The 26,234-nt window shown below is 34.0% G+C and overlaps 1 protein-coding gene across 1 annotated transcript in view; it reads left to right on the top strand.

Moving 5' to 3' along the window:
- Positions 1-26,234, top strand: part of ABCA12 (ATP binding cassette subfamily A member 12) — a 162,883-nt gene that overhangs the window by 51,403 nt on the left and 85,246 nt on the right. The window contains 6 exon segments of the mRNA XM_039844712.1: positions 5,005-5,158; positions 13,719-13,810; positions 15,868-15,965; positions 18,635-18,820; positions 20,570-20,748; positions 26,068-26,180. Coding sequence (XP_039700646.1) covers positions 5,005-5,158; positions 13,719-13,810; positions 15,868-15,965; positions 18,635-18,820; positions 20,570-20,748; positions 26,068-26,180 — 822 coding nt within the window.

Genomic DNA, 26,234 nt, shown 5'->3' with positions numbered 1-26,234 from the left:
ATGAATAACTTCATATTTAAAAAGTCAGATTTTTTTCCTTCCAAGATTTATCATTCATGTCTTCACTGAGATAAAGACCAAATTTCTTTAACTTAGAAACACAAAGCTACCACCTTGATTAAGTTCTGACTTCCTTTGAGAAAAGCAAAAAGGCACAGTGGAAGTTCTCCAATTATACAATTATAATATCTACAAATGCCACCAAGGCAGCCTACAGAATGCTTCTTGAGCCTAATGATGTCACATGGAGGTAGCTTCATTACTGAAAAGACTATGACATTTCCTTCTTTAATAATATAATAAATAAAAAATAGCACTTCTATAGATAGTGCCAATGAACAACATACTCTTGAATTTATTATGGAAATGGGTAAAAATCCTTCTGTGGTGGTAAAAAAGGAAAAGGAGTAAGGGAAGATTTTGGAAGAATGTACAGTCTTGGCTATGTCAAGTAAAGAGATAGAGAGGCAGGTGAAAGAAGCAGGAATAGCAAGAGAAGAGAGAAAAGATGAATTGGAAACTGAGTAAACAGAGGAGGTGGTGAGTGGAAAGGACAGAATAATAATATAGAACTAGGGGGAAAGAAATATTAACAGATACTAAGTAGATTAGATGAGATGAGGGAAGAAAAAAAGAAGTAAAAATAAGAAATGAACAAGGAAGGAGAGGGATGAACGTAAGAAAGGTTATCCTTCCAAGAGTCAACAAACTATAGCCTGTGGGCCAAATCCAGCCTACTCCCATTTTGTAAATGAAGTTTTATTGGAAAACAATCATGTCCATTGGTGTACATGCTGTCTATAGCTGTTTTCATGCTACGATGCCAGAGAGAGTTAAGTAATTTGTCATGGAGACAGTAGACTGCAGGTGGACCAAAGCTTAAAATACTTTCTGACTCTTATGAAAAAGTTTGCAGTCTAATCCAGTTGTCCTCAAATTTTCAAGTACTTCAGAATTACCTGGAGGGCTTGTTAAAATAAAGATTGCTGAACCTCACTCTCAGAGTTTCTGATTAGGGAGACCTGGGGTGAGATCTCAAATTTTCATGTCTAATGAGTTCCCAGGTGATGCCGATGCTGTTGCTGCAGGGACCACACTTTGAGAACCACTGCTCTAATCTTTACATTATGTCACAATAAGATTGCTATGAATATGGGCTTTTGTGCAGGAAAGGAAAAGGAAATCAAACTCAATCCCCCTATTAGATAAACAAATGTATTTTCTTTATATCGTAATTGTTTACAAAGTATTTATTTATTTATTTTTTAATTCTTAGAACTGCATCTTTTTCATAAGGCTATGTTCATTCTTCTTCTTCTTCTTCTTCTTCTTATTATTATTATTATTTGTTATTATTTATGCCTACAGCACCTGGTCTTCCTAGGTGGTCTCCCATCCAAGTACTAACCAAGTTCAACATTATTTAGCTTCTGAGATCGGACATCGGGCTTGTTCAGGGTGGCATGGCTATAGACCATGGACTGTGGCTCCACTGGGGCATGAACCCAGGACTTTATGCATGTAAAGCAGACATGCTAACCACTACACTATGGAACCACATTCTATTTTCATTCTTCATGAAAAAGAAATTTGATTTAATTAAAAGCTTAGCTAATTGGTGGTTTATTTCTAAAAGTGTTTTATAGTCTGGTTTGATTCTACTCCCTGAAATAACAATGAACTCTGTCAATGTAATTACTGGACTGTGTCCATAATGCTGACTGGGATAATAACGTCTCCCTACCCATGAGTGGCTCCTTACACAACTTCACTGCCCCTGCCTGGAGCCCCTAAGAAACTAAGCCATAAGTGACTTGAACTTTGCTATCCACTGACCCCACCTCTCTCCCTAGCTGGAGTCTTCTGACTCTAGTTTTCCTCCATGAAATTACAAGTTCTTTAATAGCTTTTCTCCTAGAAATGGGCATGAATATTTTCCTGGGTGTGTGATCTTTGGGAATCACGATACCAAGGATATTATCCTGCCTAAACGTTCCATCCCAAGACCCTGAGATCTGTTTGTTTGTTTGTTTTTTTCCCCATGCAAGTAGTGCTGTGTTTTGCACACTTGTAATATTTCTCTATTTGTAGCTGTAACTCTGTGCTCTGGTTGTGAATACAGGAACCAATTATTAGTCTTAACTTTGTGTGATCCATGATTGATGCATGGAAGTTCTATGAGACAGAGAAATGTTCCTCTTTTTCCTGCATCCTAGCATTTGGGAATATAAAGAGAAACATAATTTTGGAACCCAAAAGTGCCAGAGACACCTTCAGAGTAGAACAAGTTCAGTTTAGGATTAGTAACTCTTTTAAACGTGATGATTTCATTCCACCATCACTCTGAGTGATTCCTTTCTTGCACCCATAACCGAGATGGGCAGAAGATTGAAAAATCCACTATTTTACAGGAAAGAGACAATGAAGTTTAATTTCAGTTAATTATGACTTGTTAGTTCTGGAAGATTTATAGGTTTTGTGAAAAGTTGATGCGCATGAGAGAGTATGTTACGGATATCGAAGAAGAGTGAATGACAAATGTATGTGACATATCTAGCACAGCATGTGGACTACAGTAGATGTTTAATAAATCAGAGCTAATGTTGTTTCAGCAGCCCTCTTCTTAATGAGTGTGTGGTTCTTGTTTAAAAGATGATGGTAAAATTAGCATCTTGCTCTGAATGGTACTGTGTTAACTGTATTAAACCCATTGTAACTGGTTAAATATTAGTTATCAAAAAGAAAAACCTGTGCAATGCATATATTGTGTGTACTTTAAACACCAGGGGGACCTGTTTTTAGGGAAATCCTGTGATGAATTTTCCTGTTGAGTAGGCATTCTACAGATAGTAATATCAAAGAATATTGTGAGTTCAGATTTTTCAAATTCCTTTCTAATAACACACAAATTGTAATAAATGCAGAATAAGTTAAATTTGAGGTAATGTGCCACCTCTTCCCAGATCTTCATCCCATGACATCTTCTTCCATTTTTTCCTTTCTTCCTGTTACCTACAACAAAAGCTTCTCTTGAACTTCTGCTGTTTTCAGCACTGCCTGGCTCATTGCCACCACCACCTTGATAAGTGGCATAGAGCAGAGGGGTTATTGTGTTTGTTGCCCTTCTATTTGCCTTTCATTCGAACAACCTACTGCATGTTTTTGACAAGGAGTCAGAATAAGCAGACACACACCCTGAGTAAGTGGCCACAGTTGGGATCTGTGTAACAGGGTGGATTACCGTTAAGGATGAAACTCCACTGCAGAATTGTAAAGGTCATGCTGTGTGCAGTTCACTGCGGCAGAATGTTGTCGTAGAAGGATAATATGAAACTGTTAACGGGGAATTCGACTGTGACTCTCCAGCTTATTCGGGGAATTGAACTAAAATGAAAACCTTGCAGGGTCACTGCAATTTTCACTCAGGTTTAATATTAGGAGAGACCCTGGGCTTTCTGGTGTCAGAAAGAGAAGCTGCTTACAAGAGTAGTGAATATTCTGGTGGATTTAAGGTCTTTCCGATTCTTTCTGAATTTTCAAAACTTTATTCATACTGGTATTATTTTACGTGTTAGTTTCCCTTGTGACTGCTGTACAAGTCTCCATAAACTTAGTGTCTTATAAAGAACACCAACTCACTATTTTACAGTTGTGGAGATCAGAAGCCAACATTTAGTCTTAGCGGCTAAGTATTATGGTATTGGCAGGACTACGTTCCTTCTGGAGGCTCCAGGGAAATCTGTTTTCTTGCCTACTTTATAGTTTCTAGAGGTTACCCACTTTCCTTGGCTTTTGTCTTCTTTTTCCATCTTCAAAATCAACAATATAGCATCTTCCAATCTCTCCATTTTTTCTCTTTACTTTTCATCTGGCCAATTTTCCTATACCTCTTGCTTTTTATTTCTAATTTTCTTGCTTTATGTAGTTTTATATTTAAGTTACTTAGATCGAATTTCTATTTTTTATTTTCTCTGCTAATACATTAATACATTCCTAACCGTGGTGCTCTTACTATTTTTTCCTCCTACTTTTTACTCTTCTTTCTTTTTATAATGAAAACAGACACTCTTTTGAGCAAATTCACAAGAAAGTTAAGTTTTGTTTTTTAGTTTTCAGTTTAGAATAACCTTTTTGTTTCTATATTTGCCTTTTTTGAAAGTTCATTGTCTCTGTATTTCCCCCAAGGAGGAATCTAGTGTTTCAATATAAAAACTAATTGTGGAAAGATTTGCACTTCACAGCTTGACTATTATCTTGGCTCATGTGTATGCCATCATCACATTTTATAAAGCAAATGTTAAAGTAAAGGTTACAAAACCCTTTACTGTTATAGTTCTTGTTTCCTGTGACATTAATGTTGAGGAAAATCTGCATATTTATTTACATTATTTTTATTGGTTTTTAAGTAAGAAAACTATTGTGTGTCTAGGATAATTAATTTAGCTGTTATGTTAATTTTTGAGGTGACCGAAAACATTTACTGGTAGCTGAAATATTGGCTGCATTTGTAATGACTTTAATTATAAAAGAAGATATAAACATCATGGGGAAAAAATAGTTAATATATTGTCAATAAAAGTAAATAAAATTCATGTGAATTATACCACTGAAGGGGAAAAATACCCCTAGATTTTTAAATATGTATATATTAGTATGTTTTTAAAAGATTAGGACTATTCTCATCATACTGTTTTCTGATCTGCTCTTTTTAATTAATGATATATTATAAACATTTTTTATATTATTTCCTAACATTTTTATTGGCTGCATTGCATTTTATATTTTGATTTATTTTTAAAACACTCTGGAAAACACTCTTGAAGCTATTTCTCTAGAATAAATTTCAGGAAGAGGAAGTCATGAAATGCTTAACTCTTTTAGTACATAAGAGACACAGACAATCATAATCTAGAAGTTAATGTCATAAAACAGAGTTACTACATCTATTTTTCTTCCCAGGCAAACTTCATAATGACATAATTATTGTTTGTTTTCTGATTTCAGGTTACCTTGCACCTCGAAACCTTCCCAGTACCGGCTTCTTCCCATTCCTGCAAACCCTACTCTGTGACACAGACTCTAAATGCAAAGACACACCTTATGGGCCACAAGATCTGCTTCGCAGGAAAGGGATTGATGATGCACTATTTAAAGACAGGTAGGAGCATGTCCCAAGTGTGTTCAGTTGTTTTGAGAGGCCAGATCTCATCTCTTTATGAAATATCCAAAAAGCTGTCCTAGGTTAGGTATATACCTTTATTTTACATATCTACAAATGTGACGATCTAATTATGAATGAACAGTATTGGTACAAGCTAGAATTACCACGTTTATGTGCAATTAAGCATAACATATTTTGGATGAATTACCCAAATTTGGCTTTTTAAACTGGGAGACCAAGGCAGTCTTCCTTTAATTCCCTCAAAGATTCTCTATCTCACCTCAAATCGTCAGTGATACATTGCCCTACAACTTGCTCATAAGCATAAGATTTAGGGCAATGTCAAGGGCATTATCTCCTGGGAGAATGACATATTTATATCACTTTATGTGTTACTTCTAGATATAACAGAAACCAGGAAATGCAAACAAGGAAATTAAGGGCCTAGAAATTAATGTAATAAAATTGCAAGTATACTTAAGTGAATTACAACCTTTAAATGATGCTAATGTGTGTCCTATTATATGGTGTGAGAACCAGCTGAACAATAAAAATAGAGAATCTAGACCATTCGCAACCTGACCATTAACAATCTCAATTTTCCATCCTGGGATTCTAACTCTAAAGAGACCACCCAGGAGCCCACCTATCTATAGATGTGCAAACAATTTTGTAATCTGAGTTGACCATGATATAATTCTGATAGAGATTTTCTAAAACTGTATCTCAAAGAAGACTATATTTATCTATAATCAGAGATATTTTGTTCCAAAATTTTAATTTCAATTCCTTAGCATGTAGCACCAGTTTTCCTTAAATACCATCAGCATAATTTTGGTCATCAAATAATATGGGTGATACTTTAAGAGAGAGCAACTACAAGCTGTTTAGCTTAAAATATAAACACGTCAAGAATTGTCATGGGAAATAACTTGGGACACACATAATTGTTGAGTTGCTAATTCACATTGGTTTTGTCATTTCAGTTAGTCTTGTGGCTTAAAACATTCTGATGCCCATTCATTTACTTATTAATTTATTCAAGAAACAATGACTGAGAAATTTCTGTGTGCCAGCCATCATTCTAGGCACTGTTACAGAGAGGTGAATCAGACAAATTCTTTAACCAATTGTTTTTTGCATTCTAATGGAAGAGCAATAAAAAAAATGACAAGCACATAAATAAATAATATGATCACTGATAGTATGATAGCAAGAAAATAAAGCAGATTAAGAGGTAGAAGTTGAAAGGTATGAATTTAATAGAGTGATGAGAGAAGGGGACATTTGGGTAAAGACCAATGAGGACAGGGAGAAACCAGCACCCGTATGTGAACATCTGGAACAGAATGTTCCAGGCAGAGAAATAGCCAATGATCCTGAGGTCGGGACAAAAATAATCATTTAGAGGAACAGAAAACCAACTAATATGGCTAGAAAATAATGAGAGATGATGAAACTGGTAGTGGATATATGGAAAAAGACCACAGGAAACAGAGTATTTAGAATCTAACATGTAAGGAAAGAGAAGGGATTTGCATTTTATTTTTAATGTAAAGAGAAGCCATTGGAAAGTTTTAAGCAGAGACATGACATGACATATTGTCTATATGACTAACATGTTCTAGGCGTATACAAAGCATTATTTCCACTAGCACTAGTTGTATTTCTCTGCAAGTAGACTAAAAGCTAACTAGGGCCTATGGCCTCTTGTGCAGTCAGTGTAAAGGTAAGGTGGAAGTATGGCATTGTTGGTTCAGCCAGTTCACAGATGGTTTACATGTCCTTTTGTGAGTGGGGAGTTAAGCAAGATCTATACCTACATTCTAGCAGGGGAAGGAAATATTCAATCAATGACAATAATAGTAGATAGTGTAATGAAGAGTGCCAGAGGATGCTGAAGCTAGACACCCTCCATATTTAAAATAGAAAAACTTTCAGCTGGAGATATCAGGTAACTCTTCATGAAGAGGCTGTGCTCGAGATAAACTCATGAACCAAGTGTTACAGAAGATACAGGAAGAATTAATATCCATTATTTACAAGTTAGATTATAGCTTTACCTGGGGCTCTCTTCTTTATACTTTTTTTTTAAATGAAGAACACAGTAACTATGAGGGAAACAGTTAATAATATCTAAGAAGTATATAAATATACCTTCCTCCAAAGAAGTATTTTTCTATGTAATATAATAGAGAACCAGACTCATAAAAGTGACCCGAAATGAGCCATTGAGTGGGTTTTGGAACTAGAATTAAAGTCCAGATTTATTTTATCCTCTGTTGATGTCTGGTTTTTTTTATTTTATCCTAACCTTCAGATGTTTATCTAGCTCAAGCTGTATATTGTTCAATATTTAGTATTTTCTCTAAACTACCGAGTAATTGGAGTTTAATCTAGAAAATTATGCACAATAGTAAAATTGCATTAATTATATTTCCCACCATGCTATTAACTTTTATGTTTTATATATCCATGAAATGAAACTGGGCATGGTTACTGGATAAGCCGTTCCACTAAATTGCTTCCCTTTGGTGAAGAAAGATTCACCAGCATAGCTTCATTAGAAACAAGACAGTCTTCCTTTTCTGTTTTATAAGTAAGGAGAAAAAAATGCCATTTTTGGCTTCATCACAAGAGGCCCACCATGTCTATTGTAATAGAATGCTCTCTGAAAGACAAGATCACACAGCAGTCACTTCTTGCTGGCCAGTTGCCAAGTGTTCTGATGTGTTTTTGCATTGGCACTATCTTTCTGTTATTAAATTCATACTTCTCTAGGCAATAGCTTCAGGATGAGGTGCTGAAAAAAATCCAATGTTATACTCAGCATCAACTCTAACTAGCTGTCTGAAAAAAAAAATGATTACATTTATGGTTTTCTTGCTCATTTGCACAATGGATGATCCAACATCACAGGACTTACCCTTGTAGTCCTTCCTTCCTGCACTGCCTCCAAGATGCATCAGAACAGCGGGAGACCTGGCGGTGCTATTGCTCACACAGCTGGAGAATGGCAAAGATCAGCCTCCAGAGCTCACAGGATCATTATTTGAAGAAGTGATTCAGCATTCCTTCAGATCCTGTAGGGAGATTGCCTGTATGGATTTGCTCCCTATCTCTGTCATGTTGACACTCATCCATGATCTGTGGTTTCCAACATACTTCTGCTCTATTAAATGGCTCCTTGGGAGCTTGAAACATAGCTAATCTATTTTATTCTGGGATAATTTTAAAGTTCTGAGGGTTTTGTTTAGTATTGAAAAATATGTGTTTAGAATCTGACCGAAAGATATTATTGAGAATATAAGGTAAGAGGAAATAGAACAACATATGTCTTCACTTGATTATAAAGATGAGGTAGGATGTATATGTCTAATATTGGATTAATTTCAGAATCATTTATGAACATTTAGTCATCATTTCAGTGAATATTCATGATAAAATAAAAGTTAAAATTTTATTTATGAAAAAACAAAGTGGAAGGATGTCTTACCTGCCCTGTGTGTGTGTGTGTGTGTGTCTGTGTCTGTGTCTGTGTGTGTATTCAAATTCTCTCCTAAGAACAAAAAATACCCTAGGCCAAGGCAACATACTGAGATATTTCTAAATCTGAACATCTTAGCTGATATAGATTGTTGATTGGTAAGTGAGCCACCTAGAAGAGAGGTATATGTTGAACATTGGCAGACAGAACTATGTCTGAAATATGGATGACCCTGACAGAGTAAAGGTCAGAATGAAATACAAGAAAACAATGAAAAAATATTAAAATTTTTCTTTTGAATGATTTCTGCTTGGAGATAGCCAGGACGTATAATTGCATCAAATCACTGACAAGGACTTGATGCTATTGCATTGTCCTTATTTGTAGTTACAAGTCAATAATGAATGTTATTTGGACCTGGGATCAAACTGGGCTTAGAGTACATCCCACATCTTCTTTCCAGGTGTCACTACATACCCATATAATTATAATTCTGGAGAAAAAGAGGAAAATATATAAAAAGTTTAACTAACCCTTCGAGACAAAAAAAGAATATCGGAATTTTCTTTCCAGGATTTGCCATATGTGTCTTTTCTGGTAGGATTCCTTTTATAGACAGAATGTACCATGGCACACATGGATACCACCTACACAGGTAGTCTTTCCACTCACAGGAAATACAAAGACACCCAGTAGAAGTGCATAAGTTGATATAGAATTTATAGAAATGTGACATTTTCCAAATGTAACTATTGGTAGACATGTCTGAGAAGTACAATCTACTCTGGGCCTAGTTTTCCTCCCAGTATCTGAAATGTAGCATTTTGAATCCAAGAAGTTTTCTTTATTGAACTCCATTCCAAAGCAGAGCCCTAAGCCCTATTTAGTACCACTGAGGCAGATCTACTTTCGTATCCTAGACGAGAGGCCCTTAGCCATCTCCATATTACTATACATGTGGCTGGGTCCAGTAAAAGGTAGATAATTGGTAGCATGGGCCACTAGGAGATTTGATTCAGATCTTCTTGCCTCACCCAGAAGGATATATTTTCTAGACTCAGCTAGGCTTACATGCCAGATTCAGTGGTCATCTAAATTTTGTATAAGAATCTAATATACCTCCCAGAGGTATCCAATATGAGATAAATTCTCTGAGACTTCCTTGGAATTATTCAGAGTTCCTGAAAAGGATTTATAAGTTTCCTAATTTGGTCCTAGGGAGTGGGAATGAGGATCAGTCATCATGGAATAAATCCATATCTGGTATAGCCTAATACAGCGTTTTTCAATTTCAGCCAGATAATTCTTTGTTGTGATGTGCCTGGTAGGATGTTTAGCAGCATCCCCGGCTTCTATCCACTAGATGCAAGTAATACCCTTCCTCGAGCTGTGACAATCAAATATATTGCCAAATGTCCCTTGGGATGGAAGGGGCAAAGGTGTCCCTAGTTGAGAACTGCTGGTCTAGCACAAGGGTGAAGGAAAAATTTTAAGGTGGCAAGAGGTTTGAATTAAAGTTATGATTCTAAGATCTTGCTCTACAAGAAACATAAATGATAATTCTGATTTAGTGGCCCCTGTCATTTGTTTCCTTTATCCCCTGTGCATATTCTTATTTAGCTAATACCATTAATACATTGTAATTCCTGGCTTTCTTATTTGACTTGCCCATTATATAATATATAGCATGAATTTAATAACTGTTAGTAAGTTAATGAATGAGTATGGTGTAAGATTATACATTTGTGACTGTGGCGCCATTCCTGGGGGTCTCCTTTGCAGAACCAAGAATACAACAATATAGGGCAGACCAGGCTGTGTAAAAAAGACACTTTCATAGTATCAGTTCCTCCAAATAATAGTCTTTATTATATAGTATTCAATGCTTGTTATGCACTAAACATCCTACCATTTGCCAACACAGGGCACTGTAGACTTTTCTCAAGAATTTCCAAGTCTAAAAAGAGGGAAATTTGTCATTACTATGAATGAAATACTCCTTTTATAAGTAAATTGATAAATTAATAATAAAATGAGAAACCCTGAGTGAAGCCCTTTGCCTTGTTCTACCTCAGTAGACAATGTTTGCTAGTTCCAGATCTATGAATAATAAGGCTGCATCCATCTGATGTCCAGAGATCTTGAAAGTTCTAGTGTTCTAGACAAAGTATATGTGGAGCATAGATGCATAAATATGAAGCTTCAGCTCTTGCTGATGGTGAAGTCTGTATCTTTGCACCATCTTCTTTTGCGGGAACTTTGACAGTTAATATTGCTAAGAGCTTATGATGACAGGGACCAGATAGGCACTTGATAAGCACATCTCATACAATATTCACAACAACCTTGCAAGATAGGTATATCATTCTTAATTTGTAGATGAGAGAGGCAATGACTGAGGTCTTTTAGGAAGAGGCAGAGTGGGGAGTCCGAAGGTATCCGTTATCTCCAAACTCTTTCTGCTACATCCTAGCAATACTGTCTCTTTTTATTTAATCAGCCATCCGATCTTATGGTCCAGTACTATGTTAAGTGTTTGGAAAAAAAGATGAATGAGACATGGTGCCTACTTCCAAAAATGTCATAGCCTCAAATAGAGAAGTGGTAGGAATAGATACACAAATTTACTACACTTATAATCGGTATAAAACATGTATGAAGTGCTTAAATTGTGTCAAATAACAGAAAAGATACTGTTTCGCACTTATCATTCTAAGAAGCATATAGTGCTCTGTCTTTAAGCAGGGTCATGCTAATTACAAAGTTCAAATTGCCATTCCTAACTCAGCAAGAGTGGCTGTCTTCCTGTCCCCTTTTAGTTATTAAATGGGAGTTAATAGAATTAATTATCTTTGCTTGAAATATAGAAGTAGCTGTATTTCAATTTATAGGCTTAATTCATCTTTTTATCCACAACACTTCTATTGTAGTTTCTATTTTAAAGAGTTTAAAAACAATAGTTTTGTAGTGCAGTGACAGTGGACACATGCCATCATACCACACATTGTAAATGCAAAATAAAATGGGAAAATTTGCAAGCAGATGAATGTCAAAGCACATGATATCCTGGCTCTCACACCAACAAAAAGACCAGCCAAGGCCACATAAAAGAAGGTGGACCACCTCCTCACTACTGTTATGTGGCATTCATTCATGGGAGACCATGTAGCTGTGGACATTTCCTGATCAAGGACAGGTCCTATTGAAAAAGAGGCTTCCTTGTCTGGAAGCAGCCATTTGAGCAAATTTAGAACTGCTGATCCAGTGGCTTGCAGGGAAGGGATGAGCTTGTTTTTCTTTGGTGTTTAAAGAATAGTAGTTTTAGGGCTCTTATCTGAATGTGGGAAGATGGGCAAGAAGTCCTCTGTAAAGTATACAGCTTTTGCTTCTCCAAGCTCACACTTTCTTAGTTTCCTATTGTCTGTCTCTTTCTCTCCTCAGACTCTCTTTTATTATGCATCTCTGTTTTTTCTTGCTCTTTCTTTATTCACTTTGATCTTTGTCATTTTCCCTTTGGTTTTTGTTGTTGTCCCTAATTCTTAACATTTTTATGAAGGCAGTTTTTCCCTTTATTTTCAAAATGTGTTGATACTCAATAGTCTTCCTTATGGTATTTCAAACTGAACTAAAAAAAATGTTGAGAAAAAGAAAAGTGAACCTTACTTTTCTCAGATTTTCTAAAACTTCTTTGTGAGAGAAGAGAAAATGTTCAGGTCAATTCTTATTTTTATCTGAACAATTTCTCATCCAAATAGTCAGCATAAAGAATATAAAAATATTGAGAAAAATACAGTCATGGTCATGAATAATTCAAAGAGGCAATAAGAATGCAAAACTTTTTAAGCAACCAGTATATGTTAGAAAACATTGAAAAAACGCTAGGAAATGAAAACAAATATCATCTCTTCTTATCATGTGCATTAAAAGGACACACTGAAAGAAAAAAACACGGATTTTTTTTTTTTTCCAATTACAAATCACACAGTACCCTGGAACCAGGATTTAGATCTTGTTTCTAAAAAGGAAGGTGAATGGAACCTCAAGAGTAAGCAGAACTTCTTGCTTTTCCATCGTTATCTTGTTCTGTCTCTCCTTAGGTATCTTAAGTAAGCTTTTTTTTTTTTTTTAAAAAAATAAACAACTACACAAAAGTCACCAACTTTTAGAAATTCTGAAAAATATTCAATCCAGGCATTTGGACTGATTTCATTCTTGAAATATATATACATTAATTTTAGGCACTTACTTGAGGTATATCAAGTGTTCAAGAAAATATAATTATCACCATTTTAATAATAATCAATTAAATAGGAAATGAATTTCCAAAAAGAGGGTTACTAAATTGTGAGGATGGCCAATAATGTTTTTGTTTTTTGTTTTCCAAAAGCTAGGATGATCACATTATGTAGGGAGTCCTGGCACCCTAATGTTATTATTATTGTCTTGATATATTCAGTACAATTAAAAATCGGCTCATTTCATTATTCCTTTATTACCTGGTACCACCTTTAATGACACCAACCACAATGCCTGGAACAGACTAAATATGTGTTCTTTTTCATCTTCCTTTAATCTGTCTTACAAGTATTCACCTTTGACAGTCTTCAAAATGACATCTATAATTTCATATAGAAAACTTATTTTTCTTTCAAGGTTGACAAATAAGCAGAACTTTGCTTCCATTCCTGAAGCCCCCTTGGAGTCTTGTATATTTGGGATCTATTATCTTTTTTAAAGAAATATATATATATATATATATATATAATCATAAATACTTTCAATTTTTAGCTCTAATGTCTTTTTAAAATAATTTCCTTTTTATAAGATTAAATAAAAATAAATATGTTAAACCTCATCTGAGCCATTTCAGCTGAATAAAATTTACCTTAAGGGAGACCTTATACATCCATTGGTGTACGGTCAGTTGAGCTCTTCCATTAAAAGCCTAGAAAGTAGATTAAAAATTTGAAAGTCTTCAGAAAGCCCTGGAATCTGCCACATAATACATTGCTGTAACTAACTGGAATTAATGTGGGTGAAGTTATAGAGTTCTTGCTTTTTCTTCTGTAGTGCAATTCTGAGAAAATCATCCAACCTGCAGAAGGACAGCAATTTATCATTCCAGAGCACCGAAGTTCCAGAAAGAAGGCACGCATCACCAGGTAAGCTATTCTCTCCTGCCGAATTTAGAACAGCCGGGAAAGAGCTAATCTTTAAAAGGGTTTATACTTTTCAAACAAAGATGAAACTCTTAGAATATGCCTGAGAGATCTACATGTTTATTATGGTTACCTAAGTGTGGCAGTGCAATTATGCAAAGTTCTTGAGAATAATTAGAAATTAAGTTCTTAGTGAAGTATTCTCTGGGAGCGAAAGCCTAGTTGGGACTAATATGATGTTGAGAATTGCACACTTTCCTAGAATTGACTAGGGACTCTTTAATTTGTGATTAGATGATGCGGGGATGGTTAGAAATTCCAGGAATAAAAATTATTGGATGGAATTGCAGAGCTTTGTCCAAACTTTTCATCGTAGAGATGGGGAATATGACACCCAACAAGGTTATGTGCCCTGCCTACAGTCACCCAGCAGATCTGGCACTGGGACAACTGCCAGGCTGGAACTCTGTCAGCCAGACTCTTATTCCTCTCACCGGGTGCTCAGTATCGCAGTCATTCAGTGTGATCCTGTACTTCCCCTCACTCTCAGCTAAGCCAGTGGCCCTCAAACTGCGGTGTTCAGAAAACCCTCAGGCTGAGCTTCCTGAGCCTTGTGCCAAGTGATTCTGATGCAGATGGTCTTGAGAAGCCACACATTGAGAATAAATTCTTGAAACAGCAGGACCCTTTTACGTTCATTTGACAATATTTACTGGGTGCCTGCTATCCTGTAAACACCGTCTTAATGAGGATATATTAGAGAATAGAATGAAGACTCTCATATGTTGGAATATGATTGTAGTCTGGGAAAAAAAAAAGTGTCTTTAAAAATGCCATGGAATATTTAAGATTTTGTGACGTAAATAACATTCCAATACAAGCTGATGGACCAAATAAAAAAAGTCATGGGTTACTGTGATAGGAATATGGTGGTAAGTGAGTGGTTTTGAGGAGTTAAGGTTCTGTTGTGTATCATTTGTGGGTATTTGGCTGAGTGGGTTAAAGCACAGTAAAAATAGGAGCATAGTGTTATAGTCCAGCAAGTGTGCTTTGCTCGATAGCCACGGATTACGTTTTTCACCCTGGCTGCTCATCTCACAAATGTATTGCCTCGGTCTACAGAAATCCATTGGTACGGCTTTTTCTTTTTAGTTAAATTTATTGGGGTGACATTGGTTAATAACATTGCATAAGTTTCAAGTATACGATTCTATAATACATTATCTGTTATGTGACAGTGTATGCTTACCACAGTTGGTAAATTCTTCAGCCCCATGGGCACGAGAATAGAGCCTAGGCCCTAATGGTGATAAGTCAATGTATCTTTGAATATTAAGATTCTTTGCTGTGAAAATAACAAAGTATTTCTGTCCAAATTTATAAAAGTTAACATACTGGCTTAACGAATGTCCACACTATACATACAAACAAACCCTTCTAGCTAATGCCATCAACCCAGAACTCTCTGTCACGGTATACATAGTACTAGGTGAGGCCACTTTGGGAATTATTTAAATAAACTATAGTTTGGACTAATTGCTTTATCCCATTTATTTGATCTGAAATATCATTCAGAAACCACTTTGAGGAGGAGAGGAATTATGATTCTAAGCAGATTTCAGCCTCCCAATTGAATAATTAAAAAGAAAACCATTATCACCAGATGTGCATTGGCAGATCCTTTGAACAGATGTTGGATATGATGGATCTGTGGAGCTAGTGAAGGCACCTCACACAGGCCTGCACAGAAATGATTCAGTTTATTAGGCAATAATATTGGTGATGAAGTTTAATGACATTAACTGGAATGAAAGCAAATCACATCTAAAACGATTGGAAAACAACCAAGAGCAGACCAAATCCATCACGATTTTATGTGAAAAGAAAAACTAATGGAATTTACATTTTGCAAGTATGAAACTTGCCTGGAAGATGCATATTTGAGCACTTTCTTGCTGTGGGGCATATGAGGGACAGTGATAGTTATGGATTCTTTTGGGAACCTGCCCATTTTTGTGTATGTGCATTTAGAATCTAATCTGTTCTTTCTTCTACTACAGCTACAGTATTTCCCAGTCCAAGTTCTGATTTGGAAAGTACTGGAACAGATACTTTCAATGGTAGTCAAGTCCTTGCCAGGATCCTTGGTTTGGAAAAGGTAATTTCACTCAGTTTTGTAGTAGACTGATAATAAAGAGCAGTTGAACAAATGCCTCTGAATTTAGTGGAGGAATAGCCCAAATAAGAAGAGGTTTGGGCCATCTTTTCCATTTGGAGTAATACCTCGGGAAGAATTTTTTCTTAGAGCCCTTTAAAAAAAAGATTATTTTTGAAACATTCTGACTTCTTTAAGATCTTGGATATTTATTTACTTCCCTGTTAAGTTTCTTAATCTAACTTAAGACTTTCCTTAAGTAAGAAATACGGTGGCATTGTATGTGATCTTTTTATTTTCTGAAGCAGAGAAGAAAAAAAGCTATATGAAAGCCAGCATAGCTGTAACACTCATTAAGCTTGCTGCCTCATTCATACTGATAATGCCTTTGGAGAAAGCAGAACAATGGAAAATATCTCCCCAAAGCAGTAAAATTCTTTTCCTTAGCGGAATTTACAGAGCTAATCTATGGATTTCTCTCTGTTTACTAGTCATTTTTTTTTAAGATTTCAGATTGCAAGATAATACACATAATTTCTATCAAAGGTGTTAACTGGCAGCCTATGAGCTAAGTGTGTGTGTGTGTGTGTGTGTACAGGGATTTTAAGAAGTTGAATTTAAATGCCTTTAGGCAGAACAGGCATTCTTTTATTAACTATAACCCCCACTTTTCCTTATTGTCTTTCATCCAGCCGGATTCATATATTTAAGTTATTTGGCTGGCACCTACAGGCATTTGAGTCCTGCTTTACATGCTCTTCAGAAATTAAGAAGAGGTCAAATCAACATTTTGCAGGAGACAAATTCTCTCCCTCTCTCTCTCTCTCTCTCTCTCTCCACACACACACACACACACACACACACACACACTATTTGAAATAATATATCCATGTCTTCCTAAGGAGACATTTCTTCCATCTGAATCATGGGGACATATTTCTGACTTTTATTCATATTCCAGTGACTATAAACATTGCAGCTTATATGTCTCTGTGAGTTACCCTTGAGTTAATACTATATAACTTGGAAATCTCAATAAACTGGTCTATGTAAATAAGCTAAAGGACAACACAAAAATAGATGCCAACAAAAGGCGCCATACTCACCAAAGCAGTTTTACCAGTGTCGGTTAAAATATAAGCTTTTCTAATTTAGTCCAATCTAGAAGTTAAATATCTAGTTTCAATAATAAATAATACTTGAGATAACTAAAACACCCTGTCTGGCCAAGGAAGCCCCCAATGTACCCAGTTAATTTCAGTTCAAAGCCTCCTCAAATCAGGCTACTATGTAAACCAAGGAAAGTTATTCTATTCCATTCTATTTCTTCCATATTGGTCCTAGAAGCAAACAGTCTTGCATTGGATCAGTTAAATTATTTAATATCTAGAAGAGCAATGTATTCACAAAAATACCACTCCATTATGTTGAAACTCCCAAGTTTTCCTTCTCATATGGAATAAAATTTCAGAATTTTGTGAGATAGCATGGATTCATATATCCAGTGGAGATGTCAAAAATGAATTTTCTATGTATAGATACATATTTTTAGAGTAGTTGGAGCAAGGAAGGGATGTAGAAATTACGATGAGATATTGATGCCCATGTCAGCAATCTCTCTGATTCCTCTTTCTCTTTACTATTTTCTGCAACCCTTGCAAGAATGAGTAGAGAAATCATTTTTGGGTGAGCTTATGTGCAACGTTAGGAAAGAGATATGGATAAATGACTAGACAACTTGGCACTTATAGGATATCCTAGAATAAGTGGATCCTGTTTTGTTCCATTACATTTAGAAGTTGAGTCATTATAAAGCATAGTATAGATTTTGTGATGTAAACTTAAGGGGACGATGAAGTTAGTTGGCCATCACTCTACAGAGTTACATGAATTCATTATTAAGAAGGACCCATTAAATATTATAACTAAATATAATTAGTTGTAAATATCTAAACAAGTTCATAATGGTGAATGTGATCAATATTATAGCTGAAAATAGCGCTACATCTGTGACTGGCCTGTACTGTGAAACATATGAGAGTATTATAATGATTCCATAATGAAAACGCTTTCCAATTATTGCTTTTGGTAATTATATATTCTTATGATTTTCATATATATGTTTTCCTTTTTTCTTCATATGCATAATTCTTAAATGAAGTAATTGCTTTACAAATGAAAAATAATCAAAGTTTGTCCATATATCTAAATAAACACTGTTGGTCTTGAGAATAGACTCTCAAGCTCCTATGTTTTGAAAGTCTTCCAAAGATCATTGCCAATTTCTCATGAAGTGTCATAGAGTTAGGACACCTGAGTCTCTGCTGCTAAATGCCCAGGAAAAACTAAGGTTTTTATGCCTGAATATTCTTGTCAGAAAAGATCTGGTGCATTTGTGTTCTCTGGTCAGAAACAGGAAATGAGTTCAGTTAAATAAGTCATATGAAAATCATTTAAAACATAATAATGACAAGAATGACTACATTCACACATTTTCTAGGTGACTTTTCATGGGTAAATTTAGTGTCTTTTAGTGTTGTTTTAATAATTGTTGTAATGCAGGACCTTAAAATGACTGTTATAAAGATAAGTCAATTTCCTTGAAGACTTGAATACTTTAATATCTACATTTATTAACATCATTATGTCACTCTTCTCACGTACATTTTTAGCTGTTAAAGGAAAATTCAACTTCAGAAGATATACGAAGAGAGCTGTGTGAGAGATATCCAGAATATATTGCTGATTACACGTTCTCTTGGACCACTCTAGGGAAAAATGTTTTTAACAAATTTTGCCTATCCAACATGACCCTTATAGAGTCTTCTCTCCAAGAACTAACAAACCAATTTTCTCAGGTGAGTGTAAATATCTCATAAGTAATAGAAAGAAATGTCTTGTTTTCATTTTTGTATCCACAAAGACTTAACATGAGTCAAAAAGCAAGTCCATAGCCCACATGGACTGCACAATGCTGACTGGAGTATTTGCTGACCTTTGGCATGAATTCATCACACAAGGATTCACACATAATGTCTAATTCTAAGGAATGTCTACTTTCCATTTAAATTTGCAGAATTGAAATGATTTCAATGTTGAACCAAAATTATTGCATTTTGGTTAATGTAGAAACATGTTTGTAGATAAAATATGATTTTGCTCTATAGTGATTGAAGACTGTTTCCTCTGAGAATGAAGATACTCAGAATATAATGTAAGTTTACTAATTAAACTATTAGAGCCATATAATGCTCAGAAGTTAGAATAACGGGTAATCTTTTAAATTTTTCTCACTAGCATTAAATCTAATTTATTAAAATTAATAAAAGTTGATTTTTGATGAAACTAAATATTCGTCTCCCCCAAATATGAACTAGAACCAAGAAATTTCATTCTATGTAGTGCTAATAACCACTGTTATATGCTAGTCTTAAACTACAATGTGAAAATAAAACACCAATAATCTACATTTAATGAAACCCTACATACAATGAAAGATCATAAAAATACATAGAAATTTTATAAACAGGAATAAGTGAAACATGTCCACTTATAATGTTTTCCCTTTGATTCCCTGAATTTTATTGTAATAATTTTTTAAGCACAGAATGCTTAAATTACCCTTCAGTAATCTAAGTTTTCCAACTGAACCAGATTAGAGACACTGTTATAATAATCCCAATCCAATGGAGAGCATTTCAAATTCTTTCTTAAGAAACTCAGCAGTTGTGTAGATGTGTGGTTAAGAATACATTGTAAATGTGTGGTTAAGAATACATTGTAAATTTGTAAATATGTGGTTAAGAATACATTGTTCAAAATCACATTCTCAGCATGAAAGACTTTAAATTAAGACAGAACAAAGGCGTGACTTTACTAGTATGAATAAGCTTATTAATAAAATTGCTTTGGATGGGAATATAATAAAGAAAATACTTTAAATTCTAGCTGGGTCCTGTGATATAAAGCAAAAGCAAAAGTCACAGTTTTTGTTTGCTTATAGTACAAGGTATGGTTATCGCATAAATTCACTCACTGTAGATTATTATAACTAAAGTTCCTGGTGTTGCCACAGTATTTTGGAAATATTGTATTCCACTGAGTATTTGTAATTATAATAGTGAACATTTTCACATATATATATATAATATATTTATATGTATATGAAGATACATACATAAAGTTTTAAAGATTCACCACACAAATAATAAGTAATATAAGATCTACTAATGAATATAGAGAAGATATGTCTGTAGCTCCCAAATCAGATCCTAGAGAAAAACAAACATATTACTGAGAAGCAAATTCTATTTTAAGAAATTAGTTTTAATTTCCCAAAATACAATTTAAAATATTTTATATAAATGCAGCTCTGTTAATTAAACTTTAAAGATGCCAATGTCTGTAGGAATAGGAAAAAAATGCAACAATGTTTAAGAATATTAGAAATGATTATTGTTTTTCCAAGTAAAAGATGACTTCAAATTGAATGAAAATCTGAAAGAATTATGTAAAAATCTAAATGTTTTATGCTTTCAAAGTTAGTAAGCCATGTGATTACAAGTATTGAAGTCTTATTTTGTCTTGTTTGTGGTTTAATTTTTAAGATATCAAGAGATCCCAATAACCAGAAGACAGTATTTCAGGAAATGGTCAAAGTGCTAACCTTCTTCTCACAAGTGCAAGAGCAGACAGCTGTGTGGCAGCTTCTCTCTAGTTTTCCAAATATGTTTCAGAATGATACGACACTAAGCAATATATTTGAGGTTCTTCAAAATGCAAACAGGTAAGAAAATGTAAGAATTAAGTGGGTTGTTACTATTCATTAAAAAGCCCTTTTTAAAAAATGTTACCTGTAAAGATCATTGGTAGGTAGATAGTTTAAATATGGAGCAGGTACTGTCAACACCTTATTGCAGATTTTACCAACGAAGGTAACGGTATTAGTTAAGCAAAGAAGAAGCACACACTGCAATCATTAAGGTTATCAAAGTGTACATGAGGATTGTTAGTTGGTATCTTAAAGCTTCTGAGAAAGAGGTATATAGCAGGACCAATGGTAGATTGGAACATTGGCTCAGACTTATTCAGTGACAAGAGCTCTGTGTATCTAGCATTTAAATTGCCCAAGAATAAACTATCTCATTGGGTTTTGATTGATAGCATCCAATATAAAACAACCCTGTTGGTTAAAGTTTTGAAACAAGCCACCTCAAGGAGATTGGCCTCCCTCATGTGCAACCAGACTACAAATAATCTTTCAAAGTCTGAATTTTGGGTTGGTTTATTTGACAAAATATTTAAATATTTTTACAGAAGAAATCCCTTTCAAGACTGCTTTTCCTCATAAAATGATCAGAGTGTGGCCAGCATTTAGACTTTAATGGACTGGTACTTAGGTTTTGACTGTCTTGTCTAGTTAATTTTAAAATGTGCATTAAAAAAATCAACAACTAAATTAACAGCTATTCATTATTGAGTGCCCATTACATACCAGATACTTTACTCGGCCCTTTACACATATTACATTAAATTCTACAACTAAACTATTATTTATTTTATAAATGAGGTAACAGAGAGTCATAAAAATTAAATATTTGATGATTATACAGCTAGTAGGATTTAAACCTGAGTTTTCTAACTCCAGAACCCAAGCTGCCTCTCTACTATGTCATTAAAAATACAATGTATTCCATCACTGATGTCTAAAGCACCAGACAAGAGTGTCCTCATCTTCTTTGGAAAAGTTCCAAGAGCTTATGTTTGTTTAAAGACCTTATAATAAGCCCTTATGTTGCTACATAAATCTCACTTAATATTCACAACAGTGCTTTGAGATCGAGACAACAGATATCCCATTTTATAGAAGAGTAAACAAATCCTCACAGAAGTCAAATGACTTCCCCAAGTTTCTACAGTTAGTGACAAAGGCATACGTCCTATGTTCTTCTTATAATAGCATGTCATAAACTAATCAACAGAAGGAGTAATTTATTAGGAAGTTTCATTCTCCATATTTTTCCGCATTTTAACACTTAGGGAAATTTTCACTCACCCAGAATTTTGACACTTGATCTTCTTTCTCCTTTTATATTGTCTTAGAAAGCAAACAGGTAAATAAATTGAAGGAGAGGAAGAATCATTGGAATCGTATAGTGTAGCAATGAAAAGATTCAAAATAAAATTCATACCACAGTGAGATATCACTATACACTCATTTGAAGGAATTAAAATTTTGAAAGATGGACAACTCCAATTGTTGGAAAAAATATAGAGCAAGTAAAACTCTCATACATTGCAAGTTACAGCGTAAAATGATATAAACATTTTGGAAAACAGTATGACATCTTCTGATGAAGTTAATAGTAGATCCATATAATGTAGCATTTTACTTCTGGTTATTTACTCAAGAAAATGAAAACATATGCCAACATGAAGACTTGTATGCTAATGTTTATAGCAGATTTATTCACAATAGCTAAAATTGGGGGACAGATATCCAGAAACAGAATGGCAAAAAATTATAGTTTATTTATACATTGAGATTTTACTCAACAAGAAAAATAAACAGATTACTGAACCACACAACAGAATAAATCTTTCAAATACTACGCTGGTAAAAGAATCCAGACAAAAAAAAAAGACCACATATTGGATGTGATGATATTGTATTTCAGTTATATGGAATTCTCAAATTGAAAAAATTAATTTATAGTGTTGGAAATCAGATCAGTACATCCTGGAACAACTGTTGGGAGCATAAAGATATTTTGGGGAGGTTATCAAAATGTTTTGTATCCTATTAGCATGGTGGTTACATGATTATATACATTTGTCAAAATGTATTGAACTGTAACCTAAAATAGTTACATTGCTTTGTATGTGAATTATACCTCAATGAAATTTGGTTAAACAAAACAAATAAAAAGCAAAAGTCCCACAAAATAATATTCAGTAGTACACAGAGCATCAAAAAATACATTAGGGTCAAAAACAAATAAACAAAAATACTTCAGGCATTATTTTGGTAGAGTAAATTACATAGAAAGGACATTGCACTGTGACTTTTTAAATTCTCTTAAAATTTAAAATGAAATTATGCATATTATAGCATTATATAATAGAGCATGCTGTTATGGAATGATTATAAATGTAAATGGGAGTACATGATAATAAAGAAAAAAGAAACAACTAAAAGAAATAGCTTCAAATTCTTTTTAAAGCAGATGACATTCAACTTTTAACTAATTAGAACAATTCATTTTTTAAGTAGTCAATTTTTATTTATTTATTTAATTTACTTGCATCACTAATTTATAAACTTGTTCTTTCTAATATGCTAGCTCCTAGCTACATGTGGGTTTTGATTTAAGCAATTGAATTTTTAACTTTAACTTTAATTAATTTAAATTTCAAATACTGACACTTGCTTCAGTAAATGGTAAACCTTTTAGTATTTTTGAAACAATGTGGGTACTTGGACCTATTTTTTTGCCTGTAAAAGTAATAAAATCTTAATATAGATTAAGTATCCTCAAAAAAAATTTTAGCATCTGAATTGTATTATTCCATAAGTGTAAAATACATGGTGAATTTTGAAGACTTAGTACAATAAAAGACTTAAAATATTTCATTAATAAATTTTATATTGATTAGATGCTGAAATAATAATTTTGGATGTTTGGAGTTAAATAAAAAATATTATTAAAATTAATTTTCTTTTTTAACTTGACTACTAGAAAATTTTAAATTGAATAGGTGGCTTGTGTTATTTTTCTGTTAAAAAAGCCCTTTATAAACTTATTTTTAAACAGACAGTGTCATTAAAAGCCACCATTTCCTCACAAATGACTATATTTTATCACCAAATTATAGTTTCATCAGTTTATCTCACTCTATGACCACCATAAAAATTTTTATCATTCCCTCCAACAATTTTTTTTTTAAGTTGCAAGTTGTTTTATAGCCAAATCACCCAAACCAGATTATATAATGTTAAGGTTATGGCAGAAATTAACAAAAATGAGCAATCACAAAAAGTTGAGAAGTGTATATGAAAAACATTTTCATGATTTTCACCATTTGTGAGGAAGATTTGAGATGTGAATCATGAAAACTCTTTTTAAAATTATTTTTATCAGGCAACTTGTTTGGGATAACTTTCATTTTTATTTGATGAAAATAAGAAAAAAATCTATGAAGTAAAATAAAAATATTCTGATCAATGATTTAAAGGGTTTTAGAGAGGATGAGGGCCAGATGTTACTATTAAGTTGCAATTTATTAGAAAAAGATGAATTAAGTCTACTGACATTTTATTAATGATATTAATAATAACAATGCCGACAGTTTAATGAGATTGTTAGGTATTCAGTCTTTGAAGGTGTTAATTTGGGACAACAGATCAGGTAAGTCAGGCAGAGGGCCAGGTGAGCAGAGATCTGTGACCGAGACTGTTTAATTGGTTACAGTGGTCATCAGAGTTCAGAAAAAACTAAAGTCTGAGAACCAGGAAATTATTGGGGCAAATATAAAAATGCCTGAGATATCAACTGTTTACACAGAGCAAAGATGAAAATATTACAGTCATGTCTCTATACCAGACACACAGCTGGCATAACAAGTTGACAATGGCTATGGGCTCTATGCAGAAATGTTCTGCCCTCCTCTCCACCCCCATGTTGGTGCAAAGTTTCTGTGCCAGAGGAAAGACGTAGCATGGCAAGAACATAAACTTTGAAATTAGACAGAACCAGCTCTTCTTAACTACTAACTGAATAAAATTGTGTAAGTTACTTAAATTTTTGAACTTTAGTTTTCCCATCTGCAAAATAGGCATATAAAACTGACTTTATGGGATTATTAGAGAACTAAATAAAATGATACTTGTATATACACATATATGTTTATGTATGTTTATATACATATACACTTATATCTATATGTATATCCTAATATTATGCTAGATACTAGAGGAAATTTCAAATTTAGCACTCTTCACTCATAGCTAGGAAGCTAAAAGTAAGATAATCTAAATATTAAAAATTCCGAAAATATTGTAGAGTACCATGAATGTATACGCACACACTGTTATCTGTTGCTAGAATGAGCCTTCAGTCGGCTAAGATACGTAGGGAAAATCTATTAGCTAATTTGTACTAAATTTAATATTACAATGGCAAATTGTTAACAAAGCCTTTCGTTCTAGTTACTACTCATATAAATTAAAGCATTGCCTCACCTTACTCTTTTTAAAAAGTCCAGGCCAGAAAACCAGTGTACAAAAAAAACACCAGTTATTTCCTCTGCATTTTTCATAGTATTTGTGAGATTCAGAAGTATATGTACAATGCCAGCATTTTTTAATGTACCAATGACAAAAAGAGGATTACATTTCTTAAGTAACTAATTGTGTTTTGGAAATATGGAATGAACTCAAGCATAAGTGAGTTCGCTGACTGTCCATCTCCAATGCAGACTGCTCATCTTACTGGTAACATAATAATCCTGGGAAGACAGTGCCAGTTAGTCTGGATATTAATTTTGAGCTACCCCTGGAGTAGTGCCTATGGGCCACTTAAAGGATAGAATGCAGTCTTTAATTAGGGCAAGCTCCTTTTTTTTTCCCCAAAAACATTACCATTTGTTTAGCGAAAGGTAAATATTTATCAAATGCTTAAATAATAATTATTCCTGAAACTGGGTCTTTTATCTGGGCTTGATTTTTAATAAAAATATCCAAAATTTAATTTTCCTTTTAATTAAAAAAAAATTGGTATCTTTTCATTGGAAGTTGCTTTTCCTAACCACTTATTTTTAAGTCTTAATACAACTGATGTAAAATCTACTCCCTTACTTTAAGGCCTTTGAGTCCCAAGGCTTTAGAGTCCTGGTACATGAAGCACTCTGCATGATTCATGAACATTTTGTTGAGATTTTTGTGGATGAACAGACAAACAAGTAATTAAACAATGAACGTAGCATCTCGTCTTTTTATATTATAAGAATAATTTCCTAGATTGTAGATATTTTCTCCTCGAATAACCTTTTGTTTCTGTCTACAAACCTTGAAATGCAATCTGGTTTAATTGTTTTTCAACTCTAGTGCGCTGCTGGCGGTGCAGAAGGTTTACCCACGTGTCACAACTAATGAAGGTTTCAGAACTCTTCATAAATCTGTTAAACATCTGCTGTACACGCTGAACTCCCCAGCTCAAGGTATCATATTTCCATCGTACCGTATTCAATTCTGTGTCACAAAGCCCACTAAAA

The sequence above is a fragment of the Pteropus medius genome, unplaced genomic scaffold, assembly GCF_902729225.1.
Source record: "Pteropus medius unplaced genomic scaffold, Ma_sr-lr_union100, whole genome shotgun sequence".
Taxonomy (NCBI): Eukaryota; Metazoa; Chordata; class Mammalia; order Chiroptera; family Pteropodidae; genus Pteropus; species Pteropus medius.
The sequence above is the reverse complement of the archived record's forward strand: the minus strand, read 5'-3'. Positions and strand labels throughout refer to the sequence as shown.